Below are 17,673 nucleotides of genomic sequence, written 5' to 3' on the forward strand. Positions count from 1 at the left end.
AAGGAGAAGATTAATTGTGTGTCGTCTGCATAGCAATGATAGGAGAGACCATGTGAGGTTATGACAGAGCCAAGTGACTTGGTGTATAGCGAGAATAGGAGAGGGCCTAGAACAGAGCTGGATCAAGAAGGTCATTCTGAGAGAGATAGCGGGAGAGCTGGCCAAGGACGGCACGTTCAAGAGTTTTGGAGAGAAAAGAAAGAAGGGATACTGGTCTGTAGTTGTTGACATCGGAGGGATCGAGTGTAGGTTTTTTCAGAAGGGGTGCAACTCTCGCTCTCTTGAAGACGGAAGGGACGTAGCCAGCGGTCAGGGATGAGTTGATGAGCGAGGTGAGGTAAGGGAGGAGGTCTCCGGAAATGGTCTGGAGAAGAGAGGAGGGGATAGGGTCAAGCGGGCAGGTTGTAGGGCGGCCGGCCGTCACAAGACGCGAGATTTCATCTGGAGAGAGAGGGGAGAAAGAGGTCAGAGCACAGGGTAGGGCAGTGTGAGCAGAACCAGCGGTGTCGTTTGACTTAGCAAACGAGGATCGGATGTCGTCGACCTTCTTTTCAAAATGGTTGACGAAGTCATCTGCAGAGAGGGAGGAGGGGGGGGGGGAGGAGGAGGATTCAGGAGGGAGGAGAAGGTTGCAAAGAGCTTCCTAGGGTTAGAGGCAGATGCTTGGAATTTAGAGTGGTAGAAAGTGGCTTTAGCAGCAGAGAGAGAAGAGGAAAATGTAGAGAGGAGGGAGTGAAAGGATGTCAGGTCCGCAGGGAGGCGAGTTTTCCTCCATTTCCGCCGGCTGCCCGGAGCCCTGTTCTGTGAGCTCGCAATGAGTCGTCGAGCCACGGAGCGGGAGGGGAGGACCGAGCCGGCCTGGAGGATAGGGGGACATAGAGAGTCAAAGGATGCAGAAAGGGAGGGGAGAGGAGGGTTGAGGAGGCAGAATCAGGAGATAGGTTGGAGAAGGTTTGAGCAGAGGGAAGAGATGATAGGATGAAGGTTGGGACGGCGCGATACCATCCGAGTAGGGGCAGTGTGGGAAGTGTTGGATGAGAGCGAGAGGGAAAAGGATACAAGGTAGTGGTCGGAGACTTGGAGGGGAGTTGCAACGAGGTTAGTGGAAGAACAGCATCTCGTAAAGATGAGGTCGAGCGTATTTCCTGCCTTGTGAGTAGGGGGGAAGGTGAGAGGGTGAGGTCAAAAGAGGAGAGGAGTGGAAAGAAGGAGGCAGAGAGGAATGAGTCAAAGGTAGGCGTGGGGAGGTTAAAGTCGCCCAGAACTGTGAGAGAGGTGAGCCGTCTCAGGAAAGGAGCTTATCAAGGCATCAAGCTCATTGATGAACTCTCCGAGGGAACCTGGAGGGCGATAAATGATAAGGATGTTAAGCTTGAAAGGGCTGGTAACTGTGACAGCATGGAATTCAAAGGAGGCGATAGACAGATGGGTAAGGGGAGAAAGAGAGAATGACCACTTGGGAGAGATGAGGATCCCGGGTGCCACCACCCCGCTGACCAGAAGCTCTCGGGTGTGCGAGAACACGGGCAGACGAAGAGAGAGCAGTAGGAGTAGCAGTGTTGTCTGTGGTGATCCATGTTTCCGTCAGTGCCAAGAAGTCGAGGGACTGGAGGGAGACATAGGCGGAGATGAACTCTGCCTTGTTGGCCGCAGATCGGCAGTTCCAGAGGCTACCGGAGACCTGGAACTCCACGTGGGTCGTGCGCGCTGGGACCACCAGATTAGGGTGGCCGCGGCCACGCGGTGTGGAGCGTTTGTATGGTCTATCAACGTGTTTGTGTTTTTGTGCGAGTCAACGTATCAACACACACACACATACGAACCTCAACACAAAATGAATTAAAAAATGAAAATGTTCCCTCTTCAAAGCTGGCACCCGTGGCGATTAGATCTGTCAAAGCAACACGGGGACATCACACATAAAACTGTCAAGTTAAGAAATTAAAGTGCAGCAAAGCATTTACTCATATAATTTTGAATTCATGAATACAAATTATGGCTTGAGATGTGGAGTGAAATAACTCTGTGGACTCTGTTGACGATACCTGGGCCATGTTATATGATTCACACAACGCATTGCTGTATGGATGTTGGATGGCTGTGGAAGTTAGCAACAATCCACAATGTTGCTGTCACATGAATGTATTTCAAGTGATACAATATCCTCTGTCTTTTAATGATAGAATCATTGGTTTGAAGCTGAAATGTAATTCCATATCACTGCACTTTGGCTATTAGTGTCCATTACGCACAGATCTAGGATCAGTGTCCTTGCCAAATCATGCAACACTGACTGACTGATCATGCAACACTGTTTCAAAGCAACAGTGACGAGACAGCCTATAGGGAGGAGGACAGAGGTCAGAGACCTGGCTGTATGGTGCCAGGACAACAACCTCTCCCTCAACGTGATCAAGACAAAGGAGATGATTGTGGACTACAGGAGAAAGAGGACCCAGCATGCCCCCATTCTCATCAACTGGGTTGTAGTGGAGCCGGTTGAGAGCTTCAAGTTCCTTGGTGTCCACATCACCAACAAACTAACATGGTCCAAGCACACCAAGACAGTCGTGAAGAGGGCACGACAAAACCTATTCCCCCTCAGGAGACTGAAAAGATTTGACATGAGTCCTCAGATCCTAAAAAGGTTCTACAGCTGCACCATCGAGAGCATCCTGGTTGCATGACTGCCTGGTATGGCAACTGCTCGGCCTCCGACCGCAAGGCACTACAGAGGGTAGTGCGTACGGCCCAGTACATCACTGGGGCCAAACTTCCTGCCATCCAGGACCTCTATACCAAGTTGTGTCAGAGAAAGGCCCTAAAAATTATCAAAGACTCCAGCTACCCTAGTCATAGACAGTTCTCTCTGCTTCTGTTCTCTCTACCGGAGTGCCAAGTCTAGGTCCAAGAGGCTTATAAACAGCTTCTACCCCCAAGCCATAAGACTCCTGAACATCTAATCAAATGGCTACCCAGACTATTTGACCCCCCATCCCCCTCCTCTTTTTTATACCACTGCTACTCTCTGTTGTTGTCATCTATGCATACTTTAATAACTCTACCTACATGTACATATTACCTCGACTATCCGTTGCCCCCGCACATTGACTCTGTAGCGGTACCCCCCTGTATATAGTCTCGCTATTGTTATTTCACTGCTGCTCTTGAATTACTTGTTACTTTTATTTCTTATTCGTATTTTTTATTTTTAAACTGCGTTGTTTGTTAGGGGCTCATAAATAGGCATTTCACTGTAAGATACAATTTGATTTGATTTGAGTGTCTAGAGGGTTTCTCTATTCCTATCAGCGTATCACTATGAGACAGAGAGCCATACACCATCACTTCTCTCTCCTTGCCCAGCTCAATACACACTCCACTAGCCTCGCTTTTTACCCTGTTGCCTTTAGCCATTTATCCTGGGATGTGCACTCAACCACAGGAACAGATATTGGATGGAAAGACTTGTTATTCCGGACCATGTGTGTGTATGCACCGTACTGCATAGAAGTGTAACATTGGATACGATGTGGGGAGAAAAGCCTTCAGGCTATTCAGTATTCAATCCCCTCCCGCCGTACAATGTCGTAAATCACATAATTATCTTTGAGGTGTATAATCTTGGTTCTTTGAATTGCTACATAACTTCATCCTATTATCCCCCCACGTCGCTCATAACACAGCCACAGTGATTCTATATGAATTGAGAAAGCCACATAATGACACATTCACCTCAGCCTTGTGCTCATGCATAATGGTGGGCTGAGTAGGTGAGTTGTCTTGAGGGGGGTTGAGGTATTCAAGCCTTTCCAGGGGTAATTCCGACGCCGCTGAGGTAACCGGCCAGATCAGCAGAGCTAAAAAAAAAGTGCTGCTTCTCTTTCTTTGCTCTACCTTTCTTGCCGTTGGCACTTGATCCAACGCTCCCTCCCTTTCCCACATTCTCTCTCCCGGGCGCTCTCTATCCCCTTTCAAATCATAGATTTTTCAAAGGTTCTATGAAATATGTACGATGTGTGAGCAGAGTTCTTTCTCTGGGAATTTGGGGGGAGGGGGTCTTTTTGAAGGCTAGTGGTAAAAGGGAAGGGAGAGAGAGGGAATAGAGGGAGTGAGAGGGAGAGAGAGAGAGCGCAGTGGAGAGAGGGGAGAGAAAAAAAGAAAGAGCGAGATAAGAGCTATGGAAGCTCTCGTAGAATCGTGCCTGCAATACCAACTGTTCACTTTGAAACTACTGGGTATAAATAAATAAACACATCCACTGATAAAGATCGTTATTCACTGCTGTTGTACGGCTGCATTTCCCCTTAAAGCCTCTGATCCAATCGATTCCGAGGGGATTCCGACAGGCCTCAGTCTTTGAACCCGTACCCCTCGTGTTGTGTTTTTATCTTCCTCCTCCCCTCTAATTCCACATCTCTTTTGTATTTTGAAGGGTTGTTGTTTCAGATAACACTGTCTCTCGTACTTAGACGCTGTAGCACGTTAAGCCTTGAGACTGTTACTCACACAGCAAATTCTCCAGTGTTAAATCAACACGGGCAGTGTTACATTTAACACTGGTCCAGTGTCTATATGGGTCCACACTTTTCAGTGTTAAATGAACACACTGCTAAGTGTAAAGCCTTATTTGCATGTTTCCCTGAGTGCCTTATCTTTTGAGTGAATTGTAGAGTTACCACCTATGATTGTTTTTGTTAGTGACAGAGAGATGGTTGTTGGTGCATTCATCCATTTTTAGTCCTATGTGGTGATGAGGGAAACAAAGCTTCCTGAAGCATTTCCAGCCAATTGTGTCAAAAATAGGTCCATTACTCGAGGCTTTGATCAACACAGTGTACACTAGAGGTTCCTGCTGGTCAAAATCATTTAGAACAGCCAAATTATTATAGATGAGGTCGACACGCCGTAGCAAGTTCGCAGCGTAGCCTTTTTTCTTCTACCAGAACCAATACCAAACCAATCAGGTGGTTGTTTGACAAAACGAAGGTTCGGACGTCATTGATCACGTGCTTATGATAAAGCGATACAGGTATCGGCACACTGCTTCAAACTAAACTGCTTAGCGAATTTGACACGTGCCTCAGAGCTCCGGTATCAAATGTAACATCACTAGTCCTTCACCAAGTGAAAAAGTAAGGAAATATGTTACCAATTAGATTAAACACAATTACAACAAGTCTTTAATAATGCCTTATTTTGATGGCCTAGTTTTAACCTAATACAGTGGCTTAAAAATTCATAGTTTTCAGGCCTGCAAGTCACATAAAGATAGCTTGCAAAGTTATATAATTCCAGTTGGAATTTAGCCACAGTGGGGATATTCAACATTTAGAAATTATTTTCACCTGCATTCAGAATGAATGCTGGGTTGGAAAATGAAGAAATAAGACTACCTAAACCATTTAAACTGGAACAACCATTTCAGTAATGGATGCAATAAGTCAAAGTAGAAGATTGGATTAGTTTAGAAAAACTATTATTTATATTTGAGTAGCATAATATTAATTAATCAATCAATGTACATGCAAAAACAAAGATATTGAAACTAACAATTCAAAAAAATCTACCTGCAATAGAGCATGCTGGGAAATAAGTTAATGATGGACGTGGTTTTAATTTTATACTAGTTATAAACACCAACACTGGGGATATTGTACACCAATGAGTGTTAATGTAAAACGTACATAGTTAATTTAACACCTGAATCAAAACTAGAAATGTTGCACTGAAAAATTAACACCGGGTAACACTGGCCAATTTTCTCTGTAGTGAATCACAGAAGTGCTTGTGAATGCTAGAGATTCAAATGAGTTTTTGTGTTATGTGAACAGGCATGTCACTGAGACAGCAGTATAGTATGTTGGTTCAAGTATTTGGGGGCATGCTACTATTAGCCTTCTGAACATGGGTGATCAGGTTAGCATTGAAATGATCAAACACCTTCCCCTACTGACTTCTAACGTGTGTCCTTTACACTGGGATGTTAAAATTTGGTTTATTAATTGAATACTAAATCTGATCGTTCTTCCTTCTTTCTGTCCTCAGGTGGGCGGGACCATGTACAACACGGGTCGCCACGTCTCACTGCGAATGGACAAGGAGCATCTTGTGAATATCTCTGGTGGACCAATGACGTACAGCCATCGCCTGGAGGAGATCCGGCTGCACTTTGGCAGCGAGGACGGACAGGGCTCTGAACACCTTCTCAACGGACAGGCCTTCTCAGGAGAGGTACAAGGGCAAGGGACTAGGTGCTGAGTTTGGTCTAGCGGTAATGCTCCTGACTATGGGTCATATACGCCCCGTTGGCGGCAAGGGTATATGCCCTGGCTCGGCCAACTGCCTATGCCCTTAAAGTAACTGTCCAGTGAAAATATTCTGTTAACTCCTACCCAAATAATGTTGTTGACTTGTCCAATACTTGTATTGGTGACCAAAGCATAAAGAGACAAAACACCCAACCTCAAACTTCTATCTCAAACAGACTGTTTCAAAAAGGTTTGCTATTTCCTCATAGAACATGATGTCATGTTGGCTCATTGGCTGATATGGCCAATCAGCAGTCTACTTGCGTGAATAGGTTTAATGACCGGTATACGCACACACCATTCTGATGTTGGGATAGGCTCACACCATTCCAACACAGAAAAGCTTATTTTTAACATACTGAATTAACATTTTTTTGGAAGGAAAACTATTTCCCTCATATTGTAATTAATTATTGTATTATTTGAATTATTATTTTATAAAAATCTGGAAAAACACTGGACAGTTACTTTAAATCCTTTCTGTTCACCTCTCTCTATCTGTAACGGTTTTCTAGGTGTGAAGGAGAGTCGGACCAAAATGCAGCGTGTAGATTGCGATCCATGTTTAATCAAACAAACGTAAACACGAATCAATACAAACACTATAAAACAATAAACGTAACAAAAACCGAAACAGCCTATACTTGTGTGAACTAACACATAGACAGGAATAAAGACACTAAGGACAATCACCCACAAAACAACCAAAGAATATGGCTGCCTAAATATGGTTCCCAATCAGAGACAACGATAAACACCTGCCTCTGATTGAGAACCACTCCAGACAGCCATAGACTTTGCTAGATAACCCCACTAGCTACAATCCCAATACATACACACCAAAACCCCCAGACAAAACACACCACAATACAAAAACCCCATGCCACACCCTGGCCTGACCCAAACATGAAGATAAACACAAAATACTTTGACCAGGGCGTGACACTATCAATCTCCCAATCTGTATCTTCATTTGTCCTATCATAAAAACAATACAAATACGTAAGGGGATCGGATCTCCGATCTCCCTTAAAAAATAAAGAACCAGCATCAGTAGAATTTGAAAAACATTATTGTCATCCAGCATCTTCGGTAGGATTTAGACGAGATCCAGCAGAAAAAAAGCTATCTTAATTAGCGGGGTGTTGTGAAGAGGCTTCCAATCAGCTCCTGTATACTTGATCATTTTACTAAGTTCTGAGTCACGCACACCAGCCATAATAACAATAACCAATTTGTGGGCTAACAGAATAATTGTAGGTATGACAGGCAAATTCATTCTAATTAATTATTATCATTTATTCTCCCACGGAGGCTGGCGAGACGATATTCAAATCCTAATAAAAACAAGTGTTTAGCATACGCTGGGGCTCGGAGGGATGTGACCCGTGTAGGGGGAGGTTGGCCTCGCGCTCTGCTCACTGTTTACCGTGTTGGTGTTGCCTCGTCGCGGCGCCAGCGTTATCACACCTCCAACGGGTTTGTTTTGATTTCATCTGTTGCTACAGAACAGAAGAAAAGAAAGTGAGCAGTAGTTACTGGCTGCTCTTTGTTTGGTCAGCGTTGTGTTGAGATTTCTGGAGTGCAGGCAAGAGAGAGGGCTCTGGAGAAATCTGGAGAGGAGCGTTGGATAGCTGGGCGTTGTGATCTGAAAAACTATGTTCTCTTACTCAAGTGATGTATCTACACATGCAGCAAGGGGAGCAAGAAAGGAAATGGTATGTGGTTTAACTGTAACTGGCTTCAGTGTTATCCTGTCAATTGAAACTATTCTTAACATACTGTAGGATTGAGTTAGTGTACATGTGTAACATTCTCCAAATTAAACCTCAAAGCCAGAGAGAGAGAGATAGAAGAGGAGGGAGGAGAGGAGAGGAAAGGTAGGTTGCACACAGACTCCCAAATCTTGCTCTTTCTGACATGTGTTCCTCGCTTGCTTAAATAATTGCCATCCAAAAAGACACCTGTTACACCACCACCCACCACATACCCCCACTTCCCACCCGCCCATCCCTTCTGGAATCAAAGCCATGACTTAAAGCTCCAGCAGCAGGCTTCAAAAAAGAAATGGAGAAAATGTTTTTTCGCCTACAAATGAGCAGTGGCTGTGCATGCGTCCTTGAAATGAGAACAAAGAGGGAAAATAATCAAGCTTGAAAAGCAAAACATCCATCTGAAATACCAGCCCGTGGGAGAGAGGTGGGAAAGGGGGATACATGGTGAGCTTCATTGTATTTAAAGGCATTAACACTCCAAAGTTATGGTTTTACAACTCCATCTGTATTATATAACCCATCCACCTTTCTTTCTCACATTTGTTTCCGGCTTGCAGAAAATGGTGTACGTTCGACTGGTGTTGATTGTTATGGGTCTATCATTCTCAGCTACTCAGCTCTGGGCTAGGCTAATATTATGCACAGTATATGCTGTAGGGCTGGGAATTGCAAGGGACCTCACAATACGATATTATCACAATACTTAGGTGCCAATATGATATGTATTGGCCAATGTGCAATCACTGGAGAATAAACTGGATGATCTCTGTATGAGACTATCCTACCAACGGGACATTAAAGTATGTAATATCTTATTTTTTACCGAGTCGTGGCTGAATGACGACACGGATAATATACAGTGCCTTGCGAAAGTATTCGGCCCCCTTGAACTTTGCGACCTTTTGCCACATTTCAGGCTTCAAACATAAAGATATAAAACTGTATTTTTTTGTGAAGAATCAACAACAAGTGGGACACAATCATGAAGTGGAACGACATTTATTGGATATTTCAAACTTTCTTAACAAATCAAAAACTGAAAAATTGGGCATGCAAAATTATTCAGCCCCTTTACTTTCAGTGCAGCAAACTCTCTCCAGAAGTTCAGTGAGGATCTCTGAATGATCCAATGTTGACCTAAATGACTAATGATGATAAATACAATCCACCTGTGTGTAATCAAGTCTCCGTATAAATGCACCTGCACTGTGATAGTCTCAGAGGTCCGTTAAAAGCGCAGAGAGCATCATGAAGAACAAGGAACACACCACGCAGGTCCGAGATACTGTTGTGAAGAAGTTTAAAGGTGGATTTGGATACAAAAAGATTTCCCAAGCTTTAAACATCCCAAGGAGCACTGTGCAAGCGATAATATTGAAATGGAAGGAGTATCAGACCACTAAAATCTACCAAGACCTGGCCGTCCCTCTAAACTTTCAGCTCATACAAGGAGAAGACTGATCAGAGATGCAGCCAAGAGGCCCATGATCACTCTGGATGAACTGCAGAGATCTACAGCTGAGGTGGGAGACTCTGTCCATAGGACAACAATCAGTCGTATATTGCACAAATCTGGCCTTTATGGAAGAGTGGCAAGAAGAAAGCCATTTCTTAAAGATATCCATAAAAAGTGTTGTTTAAAGTTTGCCACAAGCCACCTGGGAGACACACCAAACATGTGGAAGAAGGTGCTCTGGTCAGATGAAACCAAAATTGAACTTTTTGGCAACAATGCAAAACGTTATGTTTGGCGTAAAAGCAACACAGCTCATCACCCTGAACACACCATCCCCACTGTCAAAAATGGTGGTGGCAGCATCATGGTTTGGGCCTGCTTTTCTTCAGCAGGGACAGGGAAGATGGTTAAAATTGATGGGAAGATGGATGGAGCCAAATACAGGACCATTCTGGAAGAAAACCTGATGGAGTCTGCAAAAGACCTGAGACTGGGACGGAGATTTGTCTTCCAACAAGACAATGATCCAAAACATAAAGCAAAATCTACAATGGAATGGTTCAAAAATAAACATATCCAGGTGTTAGAATGGCCAAGTCAAAGTCCAGACCTGAGTCCAATCGAGAATCTGTGGAAAGAACTGAAAACTGCTGTTCACAAATGCTCTCCATCCAACCTCACTGAGCTCGAGCTGTTTTGCAAGGAGGAATGGGAAAAAATGTCAGTCTCTCGATGTGCAAAACTGATAGAGACATACCCCAAGCGACTTACAGCTGTAATCGCAGCAAAAGGTGGCGCTACAAAGTATTAACTTAAGGGGGCTGAATAATTTTGCACGCCCAATTTTTCTGTTTTTCATTTGTTAAAAAAGTTTGAAATAACCAATAAATGTCGTTCCACTTCATGATTGTGTCCCACTTGTTGTTGATTCTTCACAAAAAAATACAGTTTTATATCTTTATGTTTGAAGCCTGAAATGTGGCAAAAGGTCGCAAAGTTCAAGGGGGCCGAATACTTTCGCAAGGCACTGTACATTTGGCTGGGTTTTCCGTGCATCGACAGGACAGAACAGCTACGTCTGGTAGGATGAGTGGATGGAGTGTGTGTCTATTTGTCAATAACAGCAGCTGCACAATGTCTAATATGAAGGAAGTCTCAAGGTATTGCTCGCCTGAGGTAGAGTACCTCCTGATAAACTGTAGACCTCACTATCTACCAAGAGCGTTTTCATCTATATTTTTCATAACCGTCTATTTACCACCAAAACCCGATGCTGGCACTAAGACCGCACTCAAAGAGCTGTATAAGGCCATAAGCAAACAAGAAAATGCTCATCCAGAAGCGGTGCCCCTAGTTGCCGAGGACTTTAATGCAGGCAAATTTAAATCCGTTTTACCTCATTTCTACCAGCATGTGCAACCAGAGAGAAAATACTCTAGATCACCTTTACTCCACGCACAGAGACGCATACAAAGCTCTCCCTCACCCTCCATTTGACATATTTCTATCCTCTTGATTCCGGCTTACAAGCAAAAACTAAAACAGGCAGTACCAGTGACTTGCTCAATACGGAAATGGTCAGATGATGCAGATGCTACGCTACAGGACTGTTTTTATAGCACAGACTGGAAAATATTCCGGGATTCATCCAATGGCATTGAGGAGTATACCACCTCAGTCACCGGCTTCATCAATAAGTGCATCGACAACGTCGTCCCCACGGTGACCGTATGTACATATCCCAACCAGAATCCATGGATTACCAGCAACATCTGCCACAAGCTAAAGGCTAGAGCTTTTCAAGGAGCGGGACACTCCTTGAAAGCGGACGCTTCTAAGAAATCCCGAAATGCCCTCAGACAAACCATCAAACAGGCAAAGCGTCAATATAGAACTAAGATTGAATCCTACAACACCGGCTCTGACGCTCGTCAGATGTGGCAGGACTACAAAGGGAAACCCAGCCGCGAGCTTCCCTGTGACGCGAGCCTATCAGACGAAATGCCTTTTACGCAACACTGAAGCATGCATGATAGCACCAGCTGTTCAGGACAACTGTGTGATCACGTTCTCCATTGCCGATGTGAGCAAAACTTTTAAACAGGTCAACATTCACATTCAAGGCCACGGGGCTAGGCGTATTACCAGGACGTGTACTCAGAGCATGCGCGGACCAACTGGCAAGTGTCTTCACTGACATTTTCAACCTCTCCCGAACCCATTTTCAACCTCTCCCTGAATCTGTATTACCCACATGTTTCAAACAGACCACCATAGTCCCTGTGCCCAAGATAGTGAAGGTAACCTGCCTAAATGACTACCACCCCGTAGCACTCACGTCGGTAGCGTGGAGTGCTTTGAAAGGCTGGTCATGGCTCACATCATCATCATCATCCCGGAAACCCTAGACCCACTCCAATTCGCATACCGCCCCAACAGATCCACAGATGACGCAATCTCACTCCACACTGCCCTTTCCCACCTGGACAAAAGGAACACCTATGCGAGAATGCTGTTCATTAACTACAGCTCAGCTGAATACCCTGGTACTAAACACCTCCCTCTGAAACTGGATACTGGACTTCCTGACGGGCCGCTCCCAGGAGGTAAGGGTTGGAAGAAACTCCCTGTTCACCCATGACTGTGTGGCCAAGCATGACTCTAACACCATCATTAAGTTTGCCGACACAACGGTGGTAGGCCTGATCACCGACAACGATGAGACAGCCTATAGGGAGGTGGTCAGAGACCTGGCAGTGTGGTCTCAGGGACAACAACCTCTCCCTCAACGTGAGCAAGACAAAAGAGCTGATCATGGACTACGGGAAAAGGAGGGCCGAACATGGCCCCATTCACATTGACGGGGCTGTAGTGGAGTTGGTCGAGAGTGTCCACATCACCAATAAACTATCATGGTCCAAACACACCAAGACAGTCGTGAAGAGGGCATGACACCTTTTCCCCCTCAGGAGAATGAAAAGATTTGGCATGGGTCCCCAGATCCTCAAAAGGTCTACAGCTGCACCATCGAGAGTATCCTGACCGGTTGCATCACCGCCTGGTATGGCAACTGCTCGACATCTGACCGTAAGGTGCTAGTCCTAGTACATCACTGGGGCCAAGCTTCCTGCCATCCCGGACCTAAATACTAGGCGGTGTCAAAGGAAGGCCCAAAAAAGTCACAGACGGTTCTCTCTGGGACCACACGGCAACTGATACCAGAGTGCCAAGTCTAGGTCCAAAAGGCTCCTCAACAGCTTCTATCCCCAAGCCATAAGACTGCTGAACAATTCATCAAATGGCTACCCGGACTATTTACATTGACCCTGTCCCCCCTTAGTTTTTACACTGCTGCTACTCGCTGTTTATTATCTATGCATAGTCACTTTAACAAATGACCTCGACTAACCTGTACGAGTCAATATGTATATAGCCTTGTTATTGTTAAGTAAATATCTTGTGATTTTATTAAATGTTTTACTTTAGTTTATTAAGTAAATATTTTCTAAACTCTATTTCTTGAGCTGCATTGTTGGTTAAGGACTTGTAAGTAAGCATTTCACAGTAAGGTCTACACATGTTGTATTCGGCGCATGTGAGAAATACAATTTTATTCTATTTTATTGTATTTTATACAAATGTTCCCCCATCACTAATGTGCTGTGCTGGTCTGCTTAGTTCCCCTACCTAGAGCGCCTTCACAGTCAATCTGAAAATTAAACACCTTGGACTTAATACGTGCTAAGATATTCCATATATTATTCTTAGACAAATCTGATTTATTGCGTTTCTCTGTAAGCTCTCACCCTTTGGTTTCCACCTCACATGCAAGGTGTTGGTTTGGAGACCTATAATCTGTAAGGTGATGTGAATCAGCCTGACACTAAGTATGGACAGTGTAAAACTAGCGGATAGGCTAAAGCTGTATGTGGGTGGATCAATTTTCATGTAATCTGAGTGAAAAAGTATACATTTTTAGGAAAATGAGCAAGCTAAATTTTGAGCATTCTTAATTAACACTCAAAACTCAATTTTGAGTCAATTTTGATCGCAATTTAGGGGACATAATGAGAACGTTTAGGAAAAAAAATCCAGTTTTGGTGTTGATTTGAGTGCTGTTCTTTAAATACTTTTTCTTCTTTTGCTAATTATCGTTGATCACAGAATAACACATTTGCTTCTGCAGTGCAGCTCACTGGTCTAGAACTCAAGTACATTTCCTCATTAAAACCACATTAAGTATTTTGAGCAACACAGAAAGCAAAACTTGTATACGTGGATAAAAACTAAATCTGGAAAATGTGATTTAAAAATGTTTTTAAATGAAAGACCGAGCGCACTCCTTTCCGTCATGTGCATTCTAACTGTTCCAGAGGTTGAGAATGGTCACTTTCCTTTTTCCTCCATTTGAATCTCAGAGTTACTTCTCAACTGGAGAATGTTTATTGGTTTATTTTCAAACACCTCTGGAGAGCGAGCGAGAGAGAGAGAGAGAGAGAGAGAGAGAGAGAGAGAGAGAGAGAGAGAGAGAGAGAGAGAGAGAGAGAGAGAGAGAGAGAGAGAGAGAGAGAGAGAGAGAGAGAGAGAGAGAGAGAGAGCTGCCCTCACCGGCTCTGTGGTAGTGATCAGGGGCTGATTGCCCTGTACTGTGCTGTGCCACACTGAGCTTGTCTGTGTGTTAGCTTTATGAGACTACAACGAGGGAGGAGAATCAGTTCCATCCCAGCGCCTTTCACTCTCTCTGTTAGCACTGTCCACCTCTCTTCCGCTATCGACTTGCTGTCTTCATATTTCCCCAAACCCAGGCCTAGTCCAGCCATCACGCCATAAAGAGCCTTCCAGAGCCCCAATCCAGAGCAACACTGTCTGGGCACGCAACCCTGACATCTCTTTCTCCATCGTTTTCTCTTGTCACTCTTTCACATACATACACTCTTCTTTCTTTCTCTCTCTCTCTCTCTTGGTCTCTATCTCTTGTTCTCTTTCTTTCTCTCCATCCACTCTCTCTTTCTCTCTCCTCTCGGCCCTGAGAGAGTCTCTCTGGCTCTCATGATAACAGGCAGAACACCTGGGGTTAGAGTGGGAAACTAATGGCTGATGGCAGGAACTTCACCATTTGCTATTTCTTTGTGGTCATGCATGCCTGTTTGTGTGTGTAAGGTCATGGTTATTATTTTACTCTTTTACCCCGTCCTTTGTCTGTTTCTCTCCCCTTTCACTCTTTTGTCATTACTACTTTCCCAGCCCTTCAGTCTGTCTGTGTGTTGCTCTTGGCAGTGTCTGTGATGTAACTCCTCTACAGCTCACCCAGGCCTTCACCTCTCACAAACTAAACTTTCTACCAATCTCCTGCTGGGGGAGTTGGGGAGCCTGGCTGCCTGCCTTCTCTCTCTCTCTCTCTCTCTCTCTCTCTCTCTCTCTCTCTCTCTCTCTCTCTCATCAAATCAGCATGGCTCCTAATCACTTCCCATCACCTTGATTATTTTTATAGTTGAACTGTCGCTCTGCTGCTCCCCGTTAGAGTTCTGCTTAATTACTATCCTCCGACAATTTGTTTATGTATATTGCTGCCTGCCACCATGCCAGGGAAGGGGGAAAGGGGAGGGAGAGGGAGAGGGGGAAAGATCTGGAAAAATGTCAACTTCTTAGTTATTTGTAATCAGACCAGGCTTGATTAATTTGTAGTAAAATAAAGATAATATGATGTCCTCATATCCCATGCTGTATTCAAACATTTATCGGACTACCCCATAAGTAGCCTACTCTTTATGGAAGTACTGTAAGATGGAAGGGGGCTGAAACATATGAGAAATTATTATATTAGAAAAGGGTATTGTTGTCATTATTGTTTAGCTTATCATTCAAACTGAATTCTTCTTGAGTCATAGACATATATGTGATGAAAGAAACAACCACTAAACTTTTTTATAGGCTATAAATGCCACACGACTGGAGACTCAGACAACAACCAAACACGGACTCAAGGTCCAGCAACAATACCTCTAACTCAAGAAAGACTGAGGAGAGGTCAGGGAGAATGTATGGTGTAGAATCAACTTCGAATACACTTTGTTTATCCGCAAGCACACGGCATTTTTCACACTTAGTGCGAGATTCAAGAGAAGTAGAAAATATGTAGAAAATATGTGAAATAACAAGTATTGAGTGAGAACTTTCTCAGCAGTTCCTTTGGGTGTCAGAGACATTTGGTGAAAGACAGTGTGGGCTTCTCTTTGAATAGTTGTTATTGTATAGGTCACAAGTCGAGCTAGCTGTGCATAGACACAGCCCACATAAACACATCATTAAGAACCTGCAGAACCATAAAGGTGTGGGTAGAACTTTACTGATACCCTCCTCGACACGACTTCAAGAGGCTGACAAAAGCAGAAGATACGAACAGTGGAAGCCAACCAACCCTGGTCTCTGAAGAGTTTGTAGGTGTGAAGTGCGTTTTGTTTAAGACATAACTCATTCGTCTTTGCTCAGCACAACTTTATTGTGTGGAAAAAGCTACGTTAGTGCTGGGCTTGAACAGAAGCCTCTACACTGGAGCGCCTCAAGACCAGACCTGATGACCATTAATACAGTCTATATGTGTGAGGCCACTTGAGAGAGATGTTTTCCTGACATTTTCTTGACATCCTGACTTGTTTTTTTCATCTCCAGGTTCAACTTATACACTACAACCACGAGCTGTATACAAACTACACAGAGGCAGCCAAGAGCCCCAACGGACTGGTCATAGTGTCTATATTTATGAAGGTGAGTATGACATCACAACTTTGACCTCACGATGGGCCTCAATGTATCAATTGTGAGAATCTTGAATTTGTATGTAAAGTCTTCTTCATATGAACGTGTGAAAAGACAAATAGAGACTATCATGCAGCAAAGATAATTATTTTTCAAAGAAACTACAGTGTGATTTAACCGAGGACATCCATTCGAGTTGTGAATAGGCTCCTGTGGATTTACCTGCGGGCTAATTAACTTGGCAGAGTGACACGTTGCATCAGTTCCAGATTCACAGTGTAATTATCCCTCAGTTATCGGCAAAAGATAGATCTTGTTACAAATACAAAATACCAAACATAGACCAATGTATCAAAATCAAATACAAGATCCTTTTGCAAAGTATTGTATCTAGATAAATGCAGCTATTTTAGGTATACATTTGCAAGCAGACTGTAACAAAAAAATGTGTTGCTATGACTTGCTATGACTGGTAGCTTAGAGTAGGGAACTATAGAACATTCTGGGTCGTGAGGGAATGAGGTCCAATCCTGTTGAAAGCACACTATTTTGACAATTGTTTTATGTGAAACCACACTTTCTGCAGCACTGTTGTTCAAACAATGTGTTTTATTTAGTATAGTATACGTTTCTGTCTTAAGCATCCTAAATAATGTAATAGATTGCATTTTTGAAGAATAGTTTTAACTTGAAAGCAAAAAAGGGAAGAATGATGTGCATTGTGAACCGACAATGAAGCTTTGAATAATGAACCGTTTTCTGCACTATTTGGTGAAAGCGTCAGTTTCCCAACACTAGTGTTTATTAGTTAAGTTGAACCAGTTGTCCTAGCTCTGGAACGGCTGGAGGTCCGCGAGGAGCGAATTGAGAACTACTAACTTAATCAACCGTTCTCAGTTAACGTGATTTTTTCACAAAACACAGTCACTGGCCACAGAGATATACATCATGCATAACACAACAGATTAGATCAACTGGAATGGCAATCTCACTCACAGTTGCACAAAAAGATCTGTGACCAAACCACGTGCCAAAATATTTGAGTGAGCCATATGTGTAGTGGTAGAAGTTATGATTTGAGCAGTCACCAAATGTAATTACATTTTTCATGTACACACCCACACACACTCCCACCACTATAACAGACAGAGAGGTACGTAATCCGGAAATCAATCAACACTTCACCCTCTCATCCACTCCAGTTCTTCTCAGTCTGGCCCTCCCTGGTGATGACGCCAAACTCCAGTCATATTGAAGTAGCTTGTCTAACTAAGGCTCTCGGACGAGTCCTGTCTCATTGTTATAGCCGCTGAAGAGATGGGAAGTGAGGGTGTCCTTCAGTATCGCAAGGAACCAATTGCTGGTTTCCAGGGGA

General features: G+C 43.8%; 1 protein-coding gene across 3 annotated transcripts in view; it reads left to right on the forward strand.

Annotated features, from left to right (window-relative positions):
* The window catches only part of LOC115144102 (carbonic anhydrase-related protein 10), a 323,887-nt gene that overhangs the window by 291,397 nt on the left and 14,817 nt on the right, over positions 1-17,673 (forward strand). For all 3 annotated transcript variants that reach the window (XM_029684820.2, XM_029684822.2, XM_065002301.1), the window contains 2 exons: positions 6,049-6,234; positions 16,212-16,307. In XM_029684820.2, coding sequence (XP_029540680.1) covers positions 6,049-6,234; positions 16,212-16,307 — 282 coding nt within the window. The remainder of the gene's footprint in view (positions 1-6,048; positions 6,235-16,211; positions 16,308-17,673) is intronic.

The sequence above is a fragment of the Oncorhynchus nerka genome, linkage group LG16 (assembly GCF_034236695.1).
Source record: "Oncorhynchus nerka isolate Pitt River linkage group LG16, Oner_Uvic_2.0, whole genome shotgun sequence".
Classification (NCBI taxonomy): domain Eukaryota; kingdom Metazoa; phylum Chordata; class Actinopteri; order Salmoniformes; family Salmonidae; genus Oncorhynchus; species Oncorhynchus nerka.